The sequence below is a fragment of the Empidonax traillii genome, unplaced genomic scaffold (assembly GCF_003031625.1).
Source record: "Empidonax traillii isolate 1590-97213 ecotype Southwest subspecies unplaced genomic scaffold, ASM303162v1 scaffold220:size741200, whole genome shotgun sequence".
In the NCBI taxonomy this organism is placed as follows: Eukaryota; Metazoa; Chordata; class Aves; order Passeriformes; family Tyrannidae; genus Empidonax; species Empidonax traillii.
This window is the reverse complement of record NW_020955413.1, coordinates 690,019-713,048: the sequence shown is the minus strand read 5'-3', so window position 1 is coordinate 713,048 and position 23,030 is coordinate 690,019. Positions and strand designations below refer to the sequence as shown.

At 37.4% G+C, this 23,030-nt stretch overlaps 1 protein-coding gene across 8 annotated transcripts in view; it reads right to left on the bottom strand.

Annotated features, from left to right (window-relative positions):
- Window positions 1–22,995, bottom strand: part of NLN (neurolysin) — a 44,600-nt gene extending 21,605 nt beyond the window's left edge. For 6 of the 8 annotated variants that reach the window (XM_027887733.1, XM_027887739.1, XM_027887738.1 and 3 more), the window contains exons 1-6: window positions 22,909–22,995; window positions 11,612–11,868; window positions 9,479–9,627; window positions 4,206–4,313; window positions 2,695–2,797; window positions 958–1,118 (exon numbers count right to left, since the gene is read on the bottom strand). In XM_027887733.1, coding sequence (XP_027743534.1) covers window positions 958–1,118; window positions 2,695–2,797; window positions 4,206–4,313; window positions 9,479–9,627; window positions 11,612–11,868; window positions 22,909–22,940 — 810 coding nt within the window. In that variant the 5' untranslated portion in view covers window positions 22,941–22,995. Of the gene's footprint in view, window positions 1–957; window positions 1,119–2,694; window positions 2,798–4,205; window positions 4,314–9,478; window positions 9,628–11,611; window positions 11,869–22,445; window positions 22,508–22,908 lie in introns of those variants that run through there. The other 2 variants (XM_027887737.1, XM_027887740.1) reach the window with 2 other exon arrangements.
- Between the last annotated feature and the right edge of the window lie 35 nt (window positions 22,996–23,030).

Here is a 23,030-nt window from a genome sequence, read left to right as displayed (position 1 = left end):
TGGCAATAGCAGTCAGAGAAAGATCTGAAACACAAAACCCTAGGTCCTGATCTAAATGTGCTGAAGGATCCTTGAGAAGCTGAACATATAACTGTGTAAACCTCTAGTTCTGGAAAAGTGAGATTCCTCAGGGGAAAAAAAAAAATCAAACACTACATTCAAAGATTGTTCCACAGTTTTAACATCAAGTTAAACATGTGTGTTGACTTGCAAAGTGTTCAGTTGCAATGCCATTTTATCTTCTCTTGTACTCATCACATTTCCCAGCACTTCAAGCACAGAAGTTCAACTCTGCCATTTTTCTCTAATAAATAGTTGGTACAACTGTCTGAGTGACATATTCTCTATTTTCTATTTTTGTAGCTATCTAGTTGTGTGGTCTCACCAGTATAAAATTAAATTAACTGCGAAATTACTTCTTCATCTTATAAGGCATGTTTCCAAATATTTTTCAGATCATTAAGTACATCTTTTATAAAAACCAGGAGGGCTTTTTTACATCTAATTAAAAATCTCATCAATATGAAATGTGTTAATTTCACATTTAATCACCTGTATTTTGTAAGTAAAACCTGCGCTTAAATAACCCCTCTCATTCTGAAGAATCCCAAAATACTATAGAAGCCACAATCAGACATCCCTTTCTGTGAGCAAAGTGTCAGTAAACATCTGCAGAACACTGTAGGGGAATGTGATAAAAGATCAAAGCCCTACTTCTATTAACAGCACTACTTGAACATTAAGATATGTACACACACATACAGAGAAGCAGATCATCGACTTCTAAGGTCTCTGGACATCAGAATAAATTGCAGTAAGGAACTGTTAGAGACCACACTGATACGTTTTGATTTAATAATACTATGCAATATGGAGAACTCAAATATAACATTTGAATGTCTTGCTCCATTTATCAATTCTGTCATTGCACTGCAGAACAATCAATACACAACACACCTCTTTGCATCTCGAGTTAAAGGCAGATTCCATTTTTCTCCTTGTTTCTGAAATGCAACACTTCTTCATAACAGGAAAATAGTGGGGATACTTCAAGGTTACTTTATATTTGTCTTCCTCAGTCTTCTCTAAGCCATTAATAAAGTCATCAGGAAGGCCATCTACGGAATACAATTTAATGAACAATAATTACCTGAACTACCTACTCCCCCGTTTTTCTGAGACTGTTGCATTTGTTTCGCTGTAATCTATTTTGACATTAGAAATCTCCACAGAAATAACATCTCTCTTTTTGCAATTTGTTACAGTTTTACACTTTTTTTTTTTTCCTAGTGAATTTTCCCATAGCAACAGTCTCTTGCTTTTTTTTTTCCCTCTGGGGATGGCACTTTATTCTTCCCTGACTCAGGGAGCGGTGTGGAAGGGCGGTTCATTTTTCGGCCGGGTCCCTGGCTTCTTCTGGCCCCAAGAGGTGTCCCGGTTCGCCTCTGATTCCTCACGTCCTGCTCTGCCTACTGCCTGGATTTGCCTCGGATTCATCGGAAAGCGGGAGCCACCTGCGGAAGAACCTTTGAGGGGAAAGGCTGCCTTCCTCCTCCACCTTTCCCGTGTCGGCGGCAGTCTGCACCCATTCACGAGGAAGGGGATCGCAGCCAGAGCCGCCTTTGACAGCACGAGTTTACAGGAGGAAGCGCCCTTTCCCCTTCCCGCTTCCTTTCCCCTTGGCTGGTGCCCCTCCCGGCCGGGTGTGCCCTCGATGGCCCCGCTGCCTCCCAAGCGCCGGGCCCTGCCGAGGTGGCGGCATCGGGGCCCGACCGCGCCCCCCGCGGCCATCGAGCGCAACTGCAGCCCCCGCTGCTCCGCACCCAACAGCGCCCCCTGCTGGCCCCGAGTGCGGCACTGCAGCCCTGCCTCCCGAAGCGCCAGCGCCCCCTGCTGGCCGTGGCTATAACCATGACGAAAGGAGAAAAGGACAATTTTTTCGGTGGAAGTTGCCTTACGGAACTGTCGCTTGTTCTTTTGTGTTATATATATTTATATATTTAGTAAAGAGCTGCTGATTTCTTTTCCACACCTTTACGACGCAAGCCTCTTAATTTTGAAGTTATAATTACTCACAGGGAGGGGTTTGGTTTTTCTCCTGTCTCACCCTCCTTAGCAAACATTTCTGTCTCATTAAATTATTTGCTAAAACTTTTTCAAATTCCACTAAGCAAAATAAAATTTGGAAATGCTTGCAAGCAAAAGAGAAATACATGTAAGGTTACCAGAATGGCATTAAAGAATCTCTAATGTTATTAGAGCATATTTTATGCCATGGCCTTCAAATAATGAATCACCAAATTCTCTATCACATGCAATTTTCAGCTTAGTTTTTAAATTACTGAATTAGTTAAAATATATTGCAGGGTAAAAAAGCTTTTCCAATAGTTACCATACATGTAATACACAGGGAATTCCCTGGTGGTGGAGAACTGAGAAAAGGAGCAGAGTAAAGTTATGCTAAAAAAGGAAGACAAGGAAAAGACCTCAGGAAGCAAAAATCTATGCAGACATTATGAAAACCTGCAAAGGATAATATCAAACCGACTCTGGGGAAGGATTAAAAAGGAAACAGAGAAGATTGGAAAACAGGCAGATTTTCCCTTGATCTTACCCTCACTCATGGGGCCAAAACCAGCTATTCAAGTAAAACTGGAAGGTTGAAGACATGGAAACAGCAAGCATACCACTTACCAAGTTCTTCCTTAGAAAATACAAGAAATGTGTTCTCCTCATTCAGGTTTTTGTTAAAGTCTATACACAGCTCATTCAATTTTTTCTTCATTGCCTTTATTTCCTGTATTGGATATAAACTGAACTTAGTGGAAAAGCAAAAATCAAAGTTGGTAATTTCTGTCCTCTACATGAATAGTATTTCACTTTTTCCAACTCTCTATTAGTTGACAGTAAATCAACACTGCAGGTAGCTTCATATTTCACTCTCCCTCAGTCTCCCTTTTATGTTTCTTTTGGCTCTTAGCAATATTGTTGCCAAGGAACTCTGGGTCAGGGCTATCACTCCAACATTCCAAACTCAGTACAGCGGGGACTGGACAGATTAAACACATTCACTGAATAGTTTTATGTTCTAGCATTCTTTTTTTTTTTTTAAATTTGAAAAGCTAAATTACAATTTTAAGTGTAAAAATATCGACTAAAATCATTGAGAATGAAGGGAGTAAAAATGCATTCAACCTACTGAAAAACACTGCTTTGGAATTGTACAAGTATGGTACGACAAGAACAGAATACTCCCAACAGCACAAGACCACTCCAAACCCATTTTTAAAATCTGGATATTCACCCATCTGAAACATTTTCTAATATATCTTATATCAAGTTTCTATACCTTACAATCAAGTTCAAATAAACACAGTAGTTACCAGTAGAAGAATGCACACACAGAAAGAAAAAAACCTTGGCAAAGACTACCATCAGACAAATTTTTCACCTAAATATTAACACCATTATTATCTCTGAAAGAATTTCAAAATATCTTCAGGCATCACTTACCCTTAAACTATGAAAATATACACAGAACTGTTCTCACTAACTGAAAGATGTGGGAAGAATGACTATTTTCTACAAAGGGTTAAGTCTACTCAAGACTCAAAAATAAAGGTTGCTGCATATACATGACTCAGAATTTAAAGAGAATTATGCTGACATCTGTAGAAGGCTAGAAGATAAGGGGCCTATGCGTATGCCTGAAATACTGATACTGAGATAGCCGTGGAGCCAACCAAGGACTGCTGGTAAGAACAGCCAAGGACTTTTGTTAATAACATGCTGTGAAAAAGAACAAGATGTGGCTGGAGAAGAGGCCATATAGAATAAGAGTAGTCCTTTTCTGGGACAAACATCCCTGTTCTGTCTCCTTGAGATAAGCACAACACAGTACAGGAGAGGCATAGAAACGAGGTGGAGAAGTGGGCATAGACTGTAGCGGGCGGGGGGGGTGTATCGAGACTTCCACAGACCTCCAATGCCTTACCCATTTCCAGAAAGGTCTAGAAGAATGGACTATGCATGAGTCACACAAATTCATTCACACTAATTCATAGAGAAAGTTAAGATCAGAGCAGTAATTCAACAGGTTCAAAAGCATGAAGTTCAAATACATGCTTAGTACAGCTAACCAATCATAATTTTATCCCTTCAACAGTTTGTAACCTTTGCTTTATAAACAAATAGTCCATATTTACATTCTGCACTTCTTTAGGAAGATGGAGTCCATTTCTTTTTCCCACTTGGACCGATTTCTCTAGATATCGCTTTGTTTCAGGCTTTGCATTTTCAAGATTGCAGTTTTGCTGAAATGACAGAACAGAATACTTGAATTAACTCAGTGTTACACTGTTACCCACATAACAAACATTAGACAGGTCTGAACAGTGTTGTTCTTTAGAACAGTCATAGTAAAAAAGGAACATCCCTGATTTTAGTGTGAACGACTTCCCAAAAACACTTACCTTACTTAAGCTTTCTTATACACACTTCAAGAAAATCAGTGGTATAAGGTAATACTGTACCTTATAAGTCAGAGGGATTGAAAAAACTCCCAAACGATTAGATGTGTCACTGAAGGTTATCAGATGGCATAATATTTGAGTATATACATTCTTTTCTCTCAGAAACAATCAAGCTGTGACAACAAATAAACAGAATCACAGCATATTCTAAGCTGGATGGGACCCACAAGAATCATCAAGTCCAAATCTTAAGTGAATGGCTCGTATAGAAATCAAATCTGCAACTTGGTGTTGTTAGCACCATGTTTTAACCGACTGAGCTAAAAACCATATTTCTATGTTATGCCATTACAAAGACTCTTGAATCACCATTTCCTAAAGCATCATCAATAAGAGACAGGACAGTGTTTGCAACAGAACATGGATTGGTCCTGTGCAAGTCTTCCTTCAAATTGACTATAGCATAACTGTTTAACTCAGAAACTTGCTATTTTGTCCTAAATTGAAAATAATGCTGTACACCTTTTATCTTCCCTCATCTAAAAGGAATATTAAAAAAGTTATTAACTTGGTAGAAAGGACATATTGTATTTAAGCTCACGTTCAAATATGAAGCTGTTGGAATTAGCTGTGACTTGTCTTAACAACCTCTCATCTGTTTACCTACATACAAATTAATGCTTGACTAGCACCTCTGAAAAGTAAGGATGTTGAAACATGCAAATTTTATGAAGGAGTCACACAATTGTGGACAGCTGTCAACTAATGACTTGTCAGTACAGAACACCTCACCTCCTTAAACAGAAAAATCAAAAGACAGGAACCTAGTTGTATTCCAAGAAAAAAAAAGTACAAATAAGAACTCTGAAACAAACTTTTTCATAATTTAAAAATAATCCACACAATAACACAAACAGTATCTACTCCCACCAATGCCTGCACAGAAGATCATAAAATTTGTGGAAACTTGTTTCTAGAACCATGAAAGAGTTTAGAATGGTTTTGTTTTTACTCTGCGCCTAGAACTCTTATGCGTACACCAGTAGCCTACATGCAAGAATTTATAAATCTGATGAAACAAAATCACAGTTACTTCACTTTGTGATAAACTAACTTGTCTAAAGCAATAGGCAGACTTAACGTAGTTTACTGATACTGTCACAGGAATTAAGAATATTTTTTCCTTTTTATATTATGCGTTCACAGGGAATTTTTATAAGAATCCATATTCTCATGGAAGGATGATCCTACTACTATAGGTCACCACACAGCTAAAGTCAACGACAATTCAACCAGTGAGGGGAGTACCCCTCACTAGACCTACGTTTTTTTGCACCTAGCACCTAGATGTCATTTTGGTTGGTTTGTTTTTAAATAAATGGATGTAAATGGTAGAAATCTCTTTCTGGGAGGAAAGTAACTGGAGAAAATCATGACCTCTGTCCTATCCAACTCAAACCTCCATCCTCATTCCCAGTAAATGTGTAAGGCCAGTCACACAGCACATTTCATAACACAAAGATTAAAAAAATGCTATTGCCCTACTCTCTGCAACACTAGGGTCTCCTGTTGTATTTCTGGCAAATAACACTCCATGAAATTCTGCTGCTTCACAAAGATCTTCATATTACCAAAAGCACTACATCTAGGAGTGTCAATGCTGTAATATTGAGTTCAAAAATAATTGTAACAATCAGAATTTTCACTGTTTTTCCACTGGACAACCCACAATTCCAGGGTTCCTTTTTTTGACCTAAGGGTAAGTATGACAGAAGTAGCACAACTTCAAAATGACAGAGGTGAAAAATGCAGACACTGCCACTATATTAACATTTATATTGGGTTAACTGTGCTGCAATACTCAAAAATTGAAAGGCTGAGGAAAAAAAATTAAGTACACTAAACTCTACAAAACGCCACTGCTTTTTTAACAGTAACAGTTCAGGACAGAGGATTGTGAAAAGTCTCACTGAGCTAAATTATTTAGGCACTGTGCTGGATCTCCCAGTCTTTCCACTGGGCCTATGGAACTGTCATGCTCCTGAAAATTTCCTGCAAAGATTTTAGGTGGAAGAACGGAATTCACAAACACTAATTTTAAGCCCTTAAAGCCAGTGAATATTGTCTCTTTCTAAAGCTAAGACAGATGAAGATTCTTTTGGGCAAAAAGAGAAGAAAACTAAGTGTTCTTCATCTTTCTCTTGATGATTACACATTTCTCCATACACTTCAATGCTAATTAGCCTTTCTGAAGTTTTTCTGCATCACAGATATGCTTAAGGTAAGAATGATACACATTTAAAAAGACATCTCAGGTCTTTATGGATAAGCAAGCCTACAAACCTTCACAAGCACAGGAACCAAGGGTGCTCTGTGGCCATCTCTGAACTTTGGTCTGATCAAGATGGTCTTCATCACCTGAATTTTCTTTGATGGACAATTTCCACAATGAAATACTAATTTTGAGTATACTCCAGAAGTTTTAGAATTGTCGTGTTTGATGATTTTATATACCATTTCATACTTCTTTTGGACAATCATGCTACCCTACTCGAGGAAGAAATCCTCAGGCAGAGTAAGAAACAAAACCTGTCTGGAATTCCATGAACAAAACCTGCAGCAGCTGTTTACAATAGGCTGTTTCCTGCGGGCATGTGGGTGGAGAAGACTGGTAACATTCTTAAGCATGCCTCTGCTAGTGAGCATGTGTACATATTAGGAGTAATAAAATTTAAAATTATGCTTTCACTGCCAAATTCACTTTTACTCCAAGTTTCAAACCTCAAAGTGAAAGTCTTCCAACAAATAAGATCTGAAGCATATTCAACAACATAATGTTATGCAGGAATTTTCCCCCCTAATGTGTCAGGAAAAGAAAGACACTGCATTATTTTAATATTTTCTTAAATTAAATACAAAACTCTCAATAATTTTTCCTCCATCAACAGTTCTTAAATAAAGCATAATCTAGAAAGAATACTAAACAGTTGTTAGCTTGTAAAACTTTAGTCCTCATTAACAAAAGCAAAAACATTCAGGATATCACTGCATTCAAGCAGATTTACAAATCTCCTAGTGGACTGTGTTATAAAGAACAGGGAAGTGTGAGGGCCCTCATTCTCCCCATCTTATTTTAATCTGACCATGGTGCAGGACTGAATTCATCTACTGAACTATTAAATCCCCAGTGGAGCAATGAAAAACCTGATTTCATGACAATGTTCTACTGCCTTATTTGAACTGATAAAATAATTTCAGCAGAAGTCTGAAGTCTGTTTGTGCAAGTTCTTTTTTTATGTGTTCCTGGAGCCTGACTTTCTAACTAAGAGATTCCAACAGGAGAAGGCATTAGGAATTCAGAAAAAATTAACAAAAAATGTATGATTTGGAAATAGCAAGATTTCACCAGTCTAGCATTTTTGGCAATTTCACAGTTGTGCTAGGGCAAAACTGCTACTACTTTAAAAGTTATTATGGAGCTAATATATGCTCAGAGGTTGCATCTCTGGAAAACTAAAACATGCTTGCATGATGCAGTTAAGCCAAGAAAAATCTCTAAAAATACTGAATGGAGATTTTAGCAAAAATTCTAACTGTTACAAAGGCCAAATACTGATGCAAAGGTAAATGACAGGAAAACACTGAATGAACAAGTTAAAAAGAATTCAAGAAAGTAGTAGTAGCAAGTAACAGTAATCAGTTTTCACTAGCTACTGTCAGATATCCTTGTAAATTAAAAATAGATAGATTCACAGATATCGCAGATCTGCCCTACATGTATCTGCGTATATTATACTGGATGTTGGAGAAAACCACTGCAAATAGTAAATACCTATAAGACCATTTAATTTCTAGCCACAGAGCAGGGGACGAAATAAAAAATCAACATAAAGCACTATCTGCCAACACACGTCCAAACATTCTCAAAATGGGGCTATTATATACAAACACATAAACAATACCCAGCAAGAGGAGAACATCTGAAAGCTTCCATGGAAAACACAGCAGAAGAAGACAATGGTATTGGAAGGCACTTTAATAAGGTGCTGCAAGCATTATTCTGGTTCTCAGTCAACAGTGCAAAAAGCACAAACAACTCAAAGAAGTAGGGCTCCAATATCCTATCAGCATTACAAGAAGGTTAAAAATTAGAGGGCTTTGAAAGGAAAGATTCACATGTAAAGCATAGGAAAAAAATATATTTTAATATTTATATTTGATAGCTTCCTTGTATTATCCTTAAGTTAGACTTTCGGAAAATTATTACTAAATGTCACCAGACATATTTGAACAAAACCAAATATTCTTCCCATTTAAGCTACAAAATAATTGGTACAAATGAAGAATACAAGATGCCTAAGGTGCTCAATTAGAGGGGAAGCTAAACAGAAAAACAAAAGGGATAGGAACCAGTTCAGCAGGGAAAGCATCTTCTGACATAGTTTTATTTTATGGTTGAAGTAAGAGATGAACAAAAGTATACAGTGTAGCTGTCTATAATTAGCAGGCCAAAAGAGGTAATTTCAGAGGTCACTTGAAGTTATATGTTCTCATTAATCTTCATAACTTAAAACAATTCTTAACTATTTCAATAGAGCAATATTTTGGACACAAATTGAAAAATAGTATAAGCCAATTTAAATACACTGCCGTATTGCCTCTTCTTTCCCTCTTGGCATGAGTTCAGGGAGCTCAGCCAACTGAAAACAAAAAATTCTTCTCCTGATATATTTCCTTCTGTTAGTCTAGTTTCCAGCTTTACCAGCTCATTGGAAGACTAAAGTCAAAACTATTGGAGAAAACGATACACAGACCTAGATATGGCCTGCAAAGAGTGGAAGCACTAGCACATTGTTTTCTATTGTATAGCTGTGTCCCACCAGAAAGATTCAATTGGCATAGACAGAGAGGAAACGGAGTGATTTTGAAAAGCACTGTGTATAAGACCAAATTTTAGATACATTTAGATAGATATAACAAGTTATGCAGACATCACCATGATTTACCTGTAAATAAACAATCTTCTGAAACACATCTTCTCTCATGCTCATCTCCACATCGAAATTAGAAAGCTTTTTGTCAGCTTCTGTACTTGCTAAGCGTACCTCTTTGTCAGGTGAAACGTGCTGGGGAAAATCCAACATGCTTCTTTCCACTGTTTAAATAAGAAGCAATGAACACAGAAGGCTAGACATGCTTTAAGGATAAGGAGCTTTCCCCCTTCTGACATTTACAGAAGACATAAGAAACAAATATCCAAAGCAACCTGACACTTCAGATCAGGCTTGAAGCAAGTAGTTTATATTACATATAATATATATATATATATATAATTTATATTACATAAAAAATGAATAGGCAAAAGGACAAAACCACACACCACAGTAACAAATAAACACGTTAGAGAAGCTATCTATTACCAAAGCTTAATTATCTCATCGTCTTCTACAAAATCAACTGAAAGGTGTATAAATATGATACAAACAATAATTCATCTTCCAGAAGTCATGTAAGTGAAGACTGATGTTTCATAGCTAGCACAGATGCTTCCATGTTAGCACTTAAAGTGAAAAGCTCTGAATCTTTCAAACATGCCCATCTGTCCTGAAGTTATTTTTACATTGTTATGAGCTAAGTGTCAAATCACCATGTACTGCACTCTTCCGTGTATAAGGCAAATACAGAAGATACTGTCTTTCTGTTCTAAACTTCTAGAAATTAGAACTGAATAATATTACTTTTTTAGAATATACTTTTGAGATTAGGTAAATCCTTGCTTATTAAAGGAATATTACATTTTAGAATGAGATTGAAGTAGAAATCCAAAAACATACTTTAGAACAACAATATTTTAGCCTGATTTAAAGCTTTGTAATTTTATGTAATGCTGCAGTTGTTTTAACAAGTCCTGAGATACTGTCAGCCCTTCAGAAACCTTTGGAATGCCAACATGGGCATTTGGTTCTTCTTGAAGTCCATAGGAAACTTTCCCCTCCACATCCTGCCCTCATGTCAAGCAGTTTAAAAATTATAAAGTGAGTTTTGGCAATTTCCAATGGACTTGTAAGGCCTGTTGTCATCTCTAGCTTTGGGGATAATAATTTCCAGTTGCTAGGGTAGGCCTTTAATGTGGAAGGAACACATTGGACTTAAATTCTAAGGTTCTAATTGAAGTCTTGCTGTGGTAATACTTATTATATGCCATGGGCTGTTTCACAGTAAGTCATGATAATGTCACATACAGCATTGAAGATTAGCATTAAAAGCTTAAATGTGACTCATTACTGCAACAGTATAGTGCAAAAAGTATGGCATAGTGAAAAAAGTATATCTTGGATCAACTCTTAGTGGCTACGCTGAGAAGCTGATAGCCACTATTTTCCAAGTCAAACAAGTTTCTCCTTCTAATTTAATTTAAAGAAGAGAATTTTACACCTTGGTGGAAAGGCTTACAAAAATTATACCCAATACAGTATATTTAAAACTGAATCTGGCAGGAAGCTGTTTGAAGCAGTCCTTCTGCCAGCGTAAATTCCAGCCAATTCACTGTATGTGCCTAAACTGCAGTTTTAAGCACTGTGAAAGCCAGGCTAATCTTACAGTACAATAATTTGAGCTGCAGGTTGATCTTGTTTGCTAGTCAAAGCTTTTCCTCCAAGCCAAGATTGCTGTTTCCAGCACTTCTATGGTTACTGTAGATTTTTTAGAGTATTTAAAAGAACTTGACATTTATTACACTTATAGTTATGTAAGAACTTACACTTATTACACCACATACACTGCACACTGTCCCCTGCACAGAACTGGAAAAGGAAATGTAACTATTTGGAGCTTCACATGCAAAAAGAAACCAGGGGACCAATGCAATTCTCTAGATGTGTCAAAGATACCAACAGCAGTTTTGTCAATCCTGATTTTTGTCTCGAGAATAAAGGAGCAGAACTTTGTAGCTGATCATGTTACATATTGCTGAGAGGTCCTGAAAGATCATTATGACCAGAGGACTCTTGAGAGGCCTCTACACACTCTACACAATAACAGTAGGGATCAAAACTGTAAGCAATTACATTTTTTCTCAATGTTTCTTTACATGCAGATGGAATGTCCCGCAGAAAGAATCACAGAAAATATACACTAACCTGCATATTCCACTTCTATATCTGCCAAAGTCCGTACAGTATTTTCATGCGTTACTTCTTCAGTATCAAGCATCCCGACTCTGTCGTAGACGTGCTTTGTCTTCCTGATCAGTTCTTCTGTTCTTATTCTAATTTCCTCTGGTGACAGGTCCCATCTCCAAAGGTTTCGGCCTGATGCTATGTATGAAGAAGCCTTAAGCTGGCTAGTAATTTCTGTTCCTAATGTCATCCTCAACACAAGCAGTGGCCTAATGGACCTGGAAGTATAAAATTGATCTCTGCATAGCAAGGTTCCAGTTCAAGAAATAGTTTATAGTAAACATTAAAAAATCCAGCATCAGCATATTTTTAGAAGCAAGAACAAGGTCCTTTTTGAAGCCATAGCTTGTCCAGCAAGTTGTTACTTTTATGAATTAAGTGTAATTTTAAATATATCTGCCTTCTATCTTTTCCATTTAGGGTATGACTAAGTGCAAATAAGGACAAAAACTTTGCTAATGACAAAACCATACAGATTAAGTTAATACTCGCCCTTCCAAGAAAAACAGAATTGCAGTTGCTGAAACTCCACAGAAATAGACTTTTTGAAGTAAGGAATAAAACCTACATATTGATTTGTAGATGATGAAGAACAAGACTGCAAAGATGCATGACATAAGACATATCATTTGATCATGTTCATTATGGCAAATAATTTTATATTTATACAGGATGTCTGCGACATAACCAACACATGAGGAAAACTTCCAGTTTCTACTCACTCACAAATGTGTTTCTTTAATTATTGTGGATTTTAAATAGATGGTTTCACTCTTTTGCCAGAAGAGGCATATATGTTTACTGGAATTTATGTACTATTAAACCTGATTATATGAATCAACTGTATTTCAGCTTTAGCTAGGAGAAAGGTTTACATATGCAACCAATCTTAGTGTGCTGGGCTATCAACGGCTGCCTTTTCACTAATCTTTTTGGCAGTATTAAAAAAGTGACTTGCAGCAATGAATACAAACATGTTAAGAAGAAACTGGTTTCAGAAGTACAGGCTTCTACCTTTCCACTGCAACAAACCAACACTCAACTTGGTTGTACAAAGGAGAAGGACATAGAATGGAAGCTGAAGGGGAACCTCCTCAAAAATAGGTTCAAGGCTCTGAACTCTACCCCACACCACCCACATCAGAGAATATCAGAAAGAATACACAGTGTTCTGAATTAAGGTCAACATAAAAGAGTCAAAGGAAAACAACAGCGTGAACAACACAAAAGTATGCTAAAGTGCAGGATATTAAACAGATGCTCTTTTTTAAAGGGAACCTACTGCTTTCTGTCATTCAGTATCTTCACCTAGATGTGTAGAAAACAGAGCCCTGTTAATGGCTACTTACATATTATCAAAACCAAACACTATAACAGGCACAGCACCAACAGATTACATTCCTTTCAGCCTGTCCAACAAAATTCATTAATAATTAAAGTTGGACCGAGTTAAAAAACTTGAATGCAGAGTCCCTGATTACTGTACAGCACTATTTTTAAATTTTACTTAAAATTGACTTTTTTAGTACATTATCTAGTTGCATTGAGACATACACATATCAATTTGACAGCTGTATAAATTATTGCCATAAATCTCAACAAGTTGTTTTCTGCCTGCTGGAAACAGGAAAACACAGACCTGCCCAGTTTTGAAACGCTGATACCTTGTCTCCTCCTGCTGATAGGAAGAAACAGTAATTTATTACTATTATTTTTAATAGCAATTGGCAGTACAAACTCAGAAAGACCTCCAAGTTTTTCTAGCTGACCAAATGACAGCGGGCCTTCAAAAACTGTAACTTAACATCTCATATAACACCAGTCACTACATGTGATTCTTCAAATAAATATTCACACACATGTTGATACCTTGCTACCAGTCAATCAGATGTCTTTGTACTAAAGACCAAACTAAATTACATTAGATTAATGGAAAGAGTATGCAAGTAAATATACATGCACAGGTGAAATCTTGGCCATTTCTTTCATGGCTTAGTATTTTGAATTGTTTATCCACATAAAACTATAAAGAAATAAATTCCCAAAACTCCATGTACTATACTGCAATTAAAAGTGATAATTTACTAACTTTACCTTATTTGTTCAAGAAAGAAACAAAGAAACAATGCCAAGATTAAATACTATAAATAGACTACAAAGAAGCAAGAAAGAAGAGTATAACTATAGTAGTAGGATGCTCTGCAGTTACATTTGTCATATTATTAGAGAGAAAATACTAAATTGTATCACTGAGGGAATCTTTAACTTCCCAGATATAAACTGGAAAATAAATTCTATTGATAATGGTAGGAACCAGATGCAACAACAAACGGTTTTCTTCAAATACTGAACCAAGCAGATAGAATTATTATTTTAGGCTTGCTTCTGGTAAACAGCAGCAACACTAGGGAAGAGTTAACTACTGCTTGGACTGAGTAATCAGAAGTTGATTCAATTTAAATGAGGTGGAAGGATGTGTGCCTTGCAAAGACTGCTGCTAATGCCTGAACTGTTAAGTTCAAACTGTTTCAGCTATCATGCTCCATTTTCTGCAATGCAGTGTAGAACACAAGATAGATCTAAATAAGCCTGGTTTAAGGACAAGGTTCATGTCCAGCAACACTACGGCCTTAAGACATTCTTCTATCAGTGTTCCATCCTCTGTTGCTGATTTGTATCCCTGTACATCACTCCATCAATGGCAGCAGCATAACTGCCATTAGGGTCATACTTGGAAAAGATTCAGGACAGCATACAGGTGAAAATACAGCAGACCAACAAAATTCATGGGCGAGAGATTTTTTTCAGCTCATCAGTCCCATCATCTATTTGATGTATGACCTCAAAACAGATAAATGAAAGCTAAAAAGTGTCAGTAGCCACTTAAGCCTGCACTACTGCTAGAAGCATATATGAAATGCAAGAACTTAGTCTAGCAAAAAGAGCCACAAGATGATTGCTCTCATTAAGTATATACGATATAAATGTCCAGAAGTTGAAAGAGCTATTGATGCTAAAAGGCAATACTGACATAAGAACAAATTAGAATAAATTGGTCAGGAATACATGCAAGCTGAAATTGAAGACATTTGTAAGCAGTGAGATTCTGAAACAGATGCCCAATAAGCACTAGCAAGTGAAAACATCTCTATTTACAACATGGCACTTGACCAGTTAATAAAATGCATAATGTTACTTGGTTACCTAAGGTAGCAAGGGACTAGATGATCCCAAATGCTCTTTCAGTTCCTATGTTCCTGTCAGGTCCTTCAAAATTAATGCACCTTTATTTATATTGCATTTTTACAGTAAATATCTAACTGGTCTCTGTTTGCAACTTGCACTGGCCTTTTTCTAAGCTGAGTCCTATGGCATCTAATAATATCACTGGAATGACATACAGGGCAGACTACATATTATGCATTTGTATATATATATATATATATTATGCATTTGTGCACTGCTTCATCCATTTATGAGAACATCAGGAAGAAAGGCACACAGTTTGGTTTGGACTTACAGCTAAAACAAAGAGTATAATAGAGGCAGCTGTTTTCACAAATTAATCTGCCAATCCCCAAAGCAGTAAGAATGGCATTTTTTACAAAAGCAGAGTAAGCTGAATAACACCTAAAAGCTTAGTAGCTACTTCTGAAAGAGATTTTTAAAGAAAAAAGCAAAGCCTCTAAATTACAGACTGCAATCATTGTAGAATGCCAGATAATTTCTTTTACCAACAAATCTACAATTTCATTACTTGATGCCCCTGGAAAACATAAATTTGATTTAATTTTAGAAAGGGGAAAAACCTTTAAAATACTCTATTGAAGCAATACAAACAATGCAATTGAATTTACAGACTTGATTTTTAATGTGCAGAATCTTAAATATACTAAATATTTATGTAAGTTTCGTTTTGCTTAGAAACATTTTCCACGACTGAAATATGCCAAGCAACCTTTTTTGGGCATGTTCCATTAACACTACTAAAATAAAACACAAAGGCCACAATCTGTGAAGAAGCATCAGTGAGGGATAGCACCAGTTTTAAAAAATACAAACACAAAAACCTGCAAGCTTGTCCACAACACACTCCTACTACTGATAATCACTGTATAATATGGTCAAGATTAAGCCTGCTGTCCCATCTAACTAATGGACATCCAAGACTCTGTAAAGGCACTTTCAGTATTCAAATTTATCTTCATCTAAACAACACTAGTTACAACAACAACTATAATTTTACAGACAAATTGACTGTACTTGCAAATAGATGTGACAGCTCCACTTAGCCAGAAAAAAATAGAGTATATCAGTCTCATGTAGGATGGAAAACTACATTCTCTGCTGACAAAACATCTGAGACAACAGCTTCAGAAATGAACTGGGAGCCAAGATTTTAATAATAAGAGAGAGAGAAAAAGACAGAGGGGTGGGGGCAGTGCAGCAAATTCAGATACTTTAGTCATCGAGTTCTTAAATACTCTAGTGGTAAATAAATACAACTAGGTTTTTCTTGCTGCACCTGCAGGGGACATTCCTATGGATATACCTTCAGGAGACATTCATATACCTTCACGGGGCATTCCTATGGATAACTGCAATTTGCAAATCTGCTTCCTAACATAATGAACAACTCTTTCAACTGGTAACTTAAGGTACGAAAACTGTTGCCAGTTTAAAATTAAGAACACCATTTGGGTCTTTCTGTACTTTTAAACAGCATATCTTAAATAACACTTCCATGCCTCACAGGCTGCAGGAGAACCGGCACTGCTTGCAGGAAACCAGCACTGTGGACGCAGGAGAACCAGCACTGCTTGCAGGAAACCAGAACTGTGGACGCGAAGATTTTATTCTCCCTTACCTGCAACCAGCATCCACGGGGGCTCAATGTTTTCACTCCACCTAGCGGCCTCACCAAAAAAAACCCCAAAGCAACAAAACACTGGATATGCCCTATTAAAGCAATATAAAGGATGACACTTTGCCTCAGGACAAATTATTTAGTACTTGAACAATATGCCACATGTTGGCATTTCTCTGAAAGTCAGACTCAAGTGCTACCAAACATATATAAATGACAGCAAGCAGGCATGGTTTAAACAAAGCTTTTTAACAGTCAAACTTCACATGAAATGGAATAATTTTTTTTAAACATAAATTAAGAAGCTAAAAAGCATATCAAAACCAAACCACAATGGATATTCAACAACATCTGATATAACGTACATTACAGTTGGTCTGGGTTCTCAGGATAGATTTTAGGAAAGGCTAAAATATTGGTATTATTTAGAAATTAATTCTTACTTGCATTTATGTCTCCATATTGTTTCAATTCTGACTCAAAGTTTCAGACAATAATCTACATATATCTTACAGTAAATCAAGGACAAAATCAACAAAAGTAAGCAGAGAACTGGGTAACCCAAGGCAAACACAAGAACAGAAGGGGAAAAAAAAAGTCCAAGACAGAACCAGCGATGTACACTTAAATGGTTCAAAGTATTATTTTAATTGAGCCAAAGGCACGAAACTACTCCCCTACAATACAAGTCATCACTTTTTCCAGCTGGACAAACACGTTTGAAGTCCTTTTCCCCCCTCTGCTTCTCAGTCCTTTCATCTGTTTGGTTCTTGACAGTGTATGCAACAGTAAATACATGCCTTGAACTCCTGGGCCATTTTCCTTGGAAAAGTACTTGGCTCTGTGTCTTGACTGTGTTTGGCACAGACATATCTCATCATAGCAAAAGGATAGCATGTTTAGTACTTCCTAATTTAAAGGTCTCTAACTGCCATCAGAAACTAATTTTTTTAAGCTGCATTTAAAGAAAGAGAAGAAAATCTAGCACCTTTTAACATTGAATCTTAATTTTGTCACAAGTTTCAGAAAAAGAGAATTCTCTACAACTTAGTTCACTGTACACTCTACATTAACTATGCTTTTATCTCCTCTTCAGATAAAAATTAGCAAGTTAAAAAATCTGCAAGCTATGCAAACATGTTAAAATCTTTATTGATACATGCATTACCCTCAGTGCAGCTTTTATGACCTTACTAACTGGCAAGAAATGCTTACTGGTTTCTCCAACAGAATAAACATACACATAAAACTAACTGAAAAAGGTGCTCTCTAGCAGCTAACAAACAATCCAGACCCTAAGTGGGAACCCCTACAAGTGCATAACATAATACAGTGTACATATATTTTCTCCTCTTCCCCTTGTTCTCTCTGACAGTCTTTAAACAAAAAGAATTTGGAAGCTGGTCTGATTGATTTTCATATGAGAAGGTGCTTTCAACACAATAGTCTGTAGTGGAACACACAGAAGTGTCAAGGCACAGTTTCAGCAAATTGTCTGACCTCTAAAATTATGTTATCCATTGTTTCTAAGGGAAAAAAAACCCAAACTGAAACAAAAACCCCCAAACCAAACCAAACCAAACCAACCAACCAACAAACAAACAAAAAGAAGAAAAACCAAACCAACCAACCAAAAAACCCAAACCCCAACCAACCAGAACCAAACACCAAAAATCCACAAAAAAACACCAAACCAAATAACCATACCCCAAAAAAAGAAAAAAAAAAACAACCCAAAATTACTACTACCAGTACACCAGGTTTCACACTCATTCTGTGAACTGAATGCATTCTGTGTCACAGCAAACCTCAATCACAGCAACTTCCTTAAAGGATCTTAGGAAGGAATCTGACTTATCAAAACCTGCCTGCAGACAAGAATTGTACTGTAGTGAGTCTGAGGCAGAAGGCATTCATTAGGGTTGTCTTATTATTTGGTTCTACTATCAGGCAATCTGTGGAAACACAGCAGGAAAAAAATTGCTTTTAAGGCTGTACAGCTCCCTCAGGTGCTGCTGCATAAACACAGATTTTCACAATGCCAGCAATACAAACAGCAGGTAAAGTGCATGTTGTTTAGTGCAAACACCGCACGCTTACTGCTAGGATAGTTCACTACTTGAATGCAATCAGCTAATGCACAAGAAACACCTTGTTGACTCCACTGGAAAAAGAAGTGTTGCTGCAGGACAAAGAAAACTATTGAGGGTTTGTAAACACAAAAGGTTTTTTGATTTACATCTACTGTTAATCAGTTCAGTCTACCATGGAGATACCCTTTGATTTCCCATCAATCTTAAGTCTCATGCAGTCAAAGAAATACAAATGTTCTCCTATCATCACCAGTTTGCTGGAAAACTCTATGTCTTCACAGCAGGTGATGACCTAATCTCACTTACTTCCTTACCATTTTAAACCAGAGACCTTGTGAAACAATGCCTCAGGTCCATTTCATTGCTTGCAAAGTCCCAAACAGCCTGCTCAAAACCACAAATTAGGTTCACTCTGGCTTTTGAGTGAACAGTGATTTAGTAACACTGAGTGCTTCCCAGGATAGCTACAGGTTACGTAAAGGTTCCAGTATAAGTATGGCAAGAACTTTGTTCATTTAACATTCTATGTAGAAATAAAAAAGATCTCTGTTAAAGATGGAGCTTCTCTTAGAGATGGCAGGAATAATACAGACGCTGTATCATATTTTGCTCAGAAACAAGTACAATTACCACCATCCTCATCTTCCCTAATCAAAACACAGATAACATGTACTGAAAAACAGCCTCCTCTACAAATTTAGACTCACAAATCTATTGGAATTCTTCAAAGGAATCACAATCAACAGAGATCACTTAATATAATCTATTTTATTTCCAAAGACTGGTGGCCAAAAGGTCCCAAAGAAACCGTGCTGCTGTGAGATGAGAAGGGAGGTTCTGTTACAGAAAACTGGTTAAAAACTAGGCTGTTAAAAATGGCTGCTCATTGTTCTGAATGGATTTAGGTGACTAGTGGCGCCCTGCAGGGTTCCATATTGGGGGTTTTGTATTTTTTCAGATATTTATACCTCATCTACAAAAAGCTGCGATTAATGACATGACAAAATTTACTGAAGATAATTTACTCATGACAATGCAGTGTACTAAAGGCAGCAACAAAAAGATGAAAAACAATGTCGCTATGCAGAAAAGTTTAAAACCATTAACAAAGTGAATTTCAGTCTTAATAAATGTGAAATAACACACACTTTGGATCTAGTCACTCTGGAGACATAACAGTTTAACAAAAACATCAACCAAGAAGTATCTGCAAAGAACAAAATGACAGGATTTAGTAGAGGTGGAACAGAACAAAATGCAAAAATTCATTATACCACAAGCATTTCTGATCCCTCAACAGATAAATGTCTCGTCTTCTGTTCTCCCACCTGCCAAAACCTTTATCTGTTCTACCAAGTGATAATAACTAAGAATAACAATTACCTGCAGTGAGCAATATATTCCACTCAAAGAACAACTAGACTGGGATTCTTCAGAGGAGACAAAAAAAAAAAAAAAACAAACAGAGAAAAAAGTGCAATAGAGGAACTACTTGAGAGATTTATATGATAATGAAAAGGATGGAGAGAATGGACAGGAATCAATTTTTTTTCCTGTCACTTCCAACATAACTCAGTAAGAGATCAAACACAGTTTTAGGAGGCAGTTTCAATATAAAAAGATATTACTGGACAAATTTTTGTACAAGAGATTATATCTGAGAACTGGTTTTGTGTTAGGGAGTCTGCAATTCCTAGACTGTTCTGAAAAGATAGTACTGAATGTTCATTGTATCTTCTATGCTTTCTGAGCGACCTGATCCTGACTCCTACAGAAGAAAGCTTGGACTTTTGAACTAACCCAAACTATTTAAAAGAAATCTTTCCAAGTCAGGCACTTCTTCCTTTATAGAGAGAATGACAGAACATGACAAAGGTATGTCCTTAAAAGACATTAACCACATTGCTTACTGGTTCTCCATGGATTAAATTCAGTCCACAAAATGTTTATGGGCTCAACACATTTGTCTCAGCCAGTCCAAGGAAATAATTACTTTCTGCAAACTCTGTCTAATAGATAAATTGCTCTTTTGTAGCCTGCTGTGGTTAGAAAAGTGGTAACTGTTGCTTTTGACTACAGGAAAAATCACTGCTGCAATACACAGAAGAGGTTGTGCAGTCCATGGAACCCATGGAAAGGAAAAAAATGCTCCAAGTGTCCTGTCTGGTCTTTGCCATTGCCGAGGTGCTGGACCTGATACTTCAATAAAAACATAGAGATACACTATATGGCAAGTATGAAATAAGAAAATTACTGTAAAAGTTCTTCCTATTTCTTTACCCTCTAATGTAATTTCTTTTTCTGCCTCTTCCCAGCCTCTGCTTCTTGCTCATTTTCTTCCTCATCAAGAAAAATGCCATTGTTCAGAAATTTTTTACAGTGATGGAAATCTAAAATTAGATCTTAAATATAAATTCCAGTTTTTCCAGAGTACATGTATATGTATTTTCCAATTCAAAAGCAAATTTTTTCAAAGCAATGCTCCAGAATTCACAAATCCTAGAGGATGATTTTAGGACACTGAAATTATTTAAATCAGTGCATCTATTTTTATTCAGATTCTTTTTTTCTATTTCTAGGAGTATTCTCATAAAGTAAACAGACTACTGTGCTTACTTAGGTAACCCAGATTGGCTTTTCCCATGCATTTTATTGAACTGAATATAAAACTTTGAATCTTTTGGATTCCGATAGGAAGAATATTTAACTGGGAAAAGCCTCCTTCCCAAAATCTGTCTATTTTAATCAAAAGAACCAAACCTTAACATAATTTTACTTAATGTAAGGAATGATACTTGAAACTTGCTAAGAACTATCATTTTTATCTCACATGAAGGTGCCCTTGGGAAAATAGAAGCTGAGAATCTTTGCTATTTGACATTTCTGTGACCAATTCCTTAACTTTTGAAAGTTAGAGATCACTATTTATTCAAGAATACTCTCTTTTGTGAAACAATTATTTGGGCAAACTGAAATAATGACTTGGAGAAAAAAAATCACAATTAACAAAGTGGAGCAATTATTCCTCACTACACTTATTTCTACTTAAAAAGGAGATACCTTCAATGTCCAAATGCAAACCGCCAACAGAGATAGACCTTTTAATTTTTTATCTAAAGAAAACAAAATTCCATACTCTTTTTCCTTTCCTTGCCTTCTTTTGATGAAAAAAATCTGTAGGGCAAACAAAGATAGTCACAAAATATGGAAAACAGTGAAAATGATTATACAGAAAAAGGAATGTGAACGTGTATTAGGAAAAGAACATAGATGTGCATTTTATTCAGCATCAGAAAATAGGTCAATCAATTTTCAATAGCAGAAGCCTTATGAAAAAAAATATTCTGGATCTTACTTTCTCTCTGCTAATACCCCTCAATCCTCATTTGATGTGAAGAAAAGCTGCGAAATACAACAAAACCAGTACATTTTGTGCAGTAACTACACAACTATCATTTCTCAAAAGTCCTCACGAGGTAACCATCTTTTTCCTTTTACACTCAAATTCAGTTCCATTCTCATTACCACAACATATTCACATTACTTCAATTTTTCCTATCAAATCTGGTCTTTTGGAGAAATTGAGAGGCGAGAGTAAAAGCAATGATGCTCATTTCTCTGGTTCACCTAGAACTGACTATAAGCTTCTTCCACGCTGCTTTTCTGGTGTCCATTTAGAGTTCGTGTTCATTACAGAGCAAGATAAGTAATGCCCTATTTTAAAGCCTTTCGATAGCATACTGGTACTCGTCTCACCCTTCATACAACGTGTAATAGTGATATATCTTTCTACAGAGCTACTATGAACACCCTGCCAGTCTCTCTTTAGACACACCTTGCTGCAGTCCCGTTGCTAGAGCGCTCTCTTTCCCTCCATTGTCTTCCTGCCCATTACTCCTGCAGTACGAGTGGCACTCAGTGCAACGATTACCAGACGGACACTTCGTCTCACCGCCCTGCCCACCTAGATGCCCTACAGGACGGAGCTCACGCCAGAGAGGGCGGACAGCGGGAAATGCGCCAGGAACTGAGGCAATGAACCCCACAGGTTTCCTGCCCCATTGTCTGCTCGGCCCCCCGGGGTGCGTCCCGTCCCCCCTCAGCCCCCCGCCCGCTCCCCTGCGGCTCCCCCCGGCCCGGGGGTCAGGCCCGGCTTCCCGGGCGGGGACGGGGATGTCCCGTCAGCCGCGGGCAGCTCCGCGTTCCCATGGCTTCCAGTCCGGCCAGGCGACCCCCACTCCCTCCGGAGACCGCCCCCCGTCCCGGATGCCGCGGCACCACCCTCCCTGCGCCCCTACCTGCGAACCGTGCCCGCGCACAGCCACAGCATGGGCAGGGCGGCGCAAGGGCGGCGGAGGAGGAAGACACGGGGAGGAGGACTCGCGGAGAAGGGAGGAGGAAGGGAGGAGGAGCGGAGGAG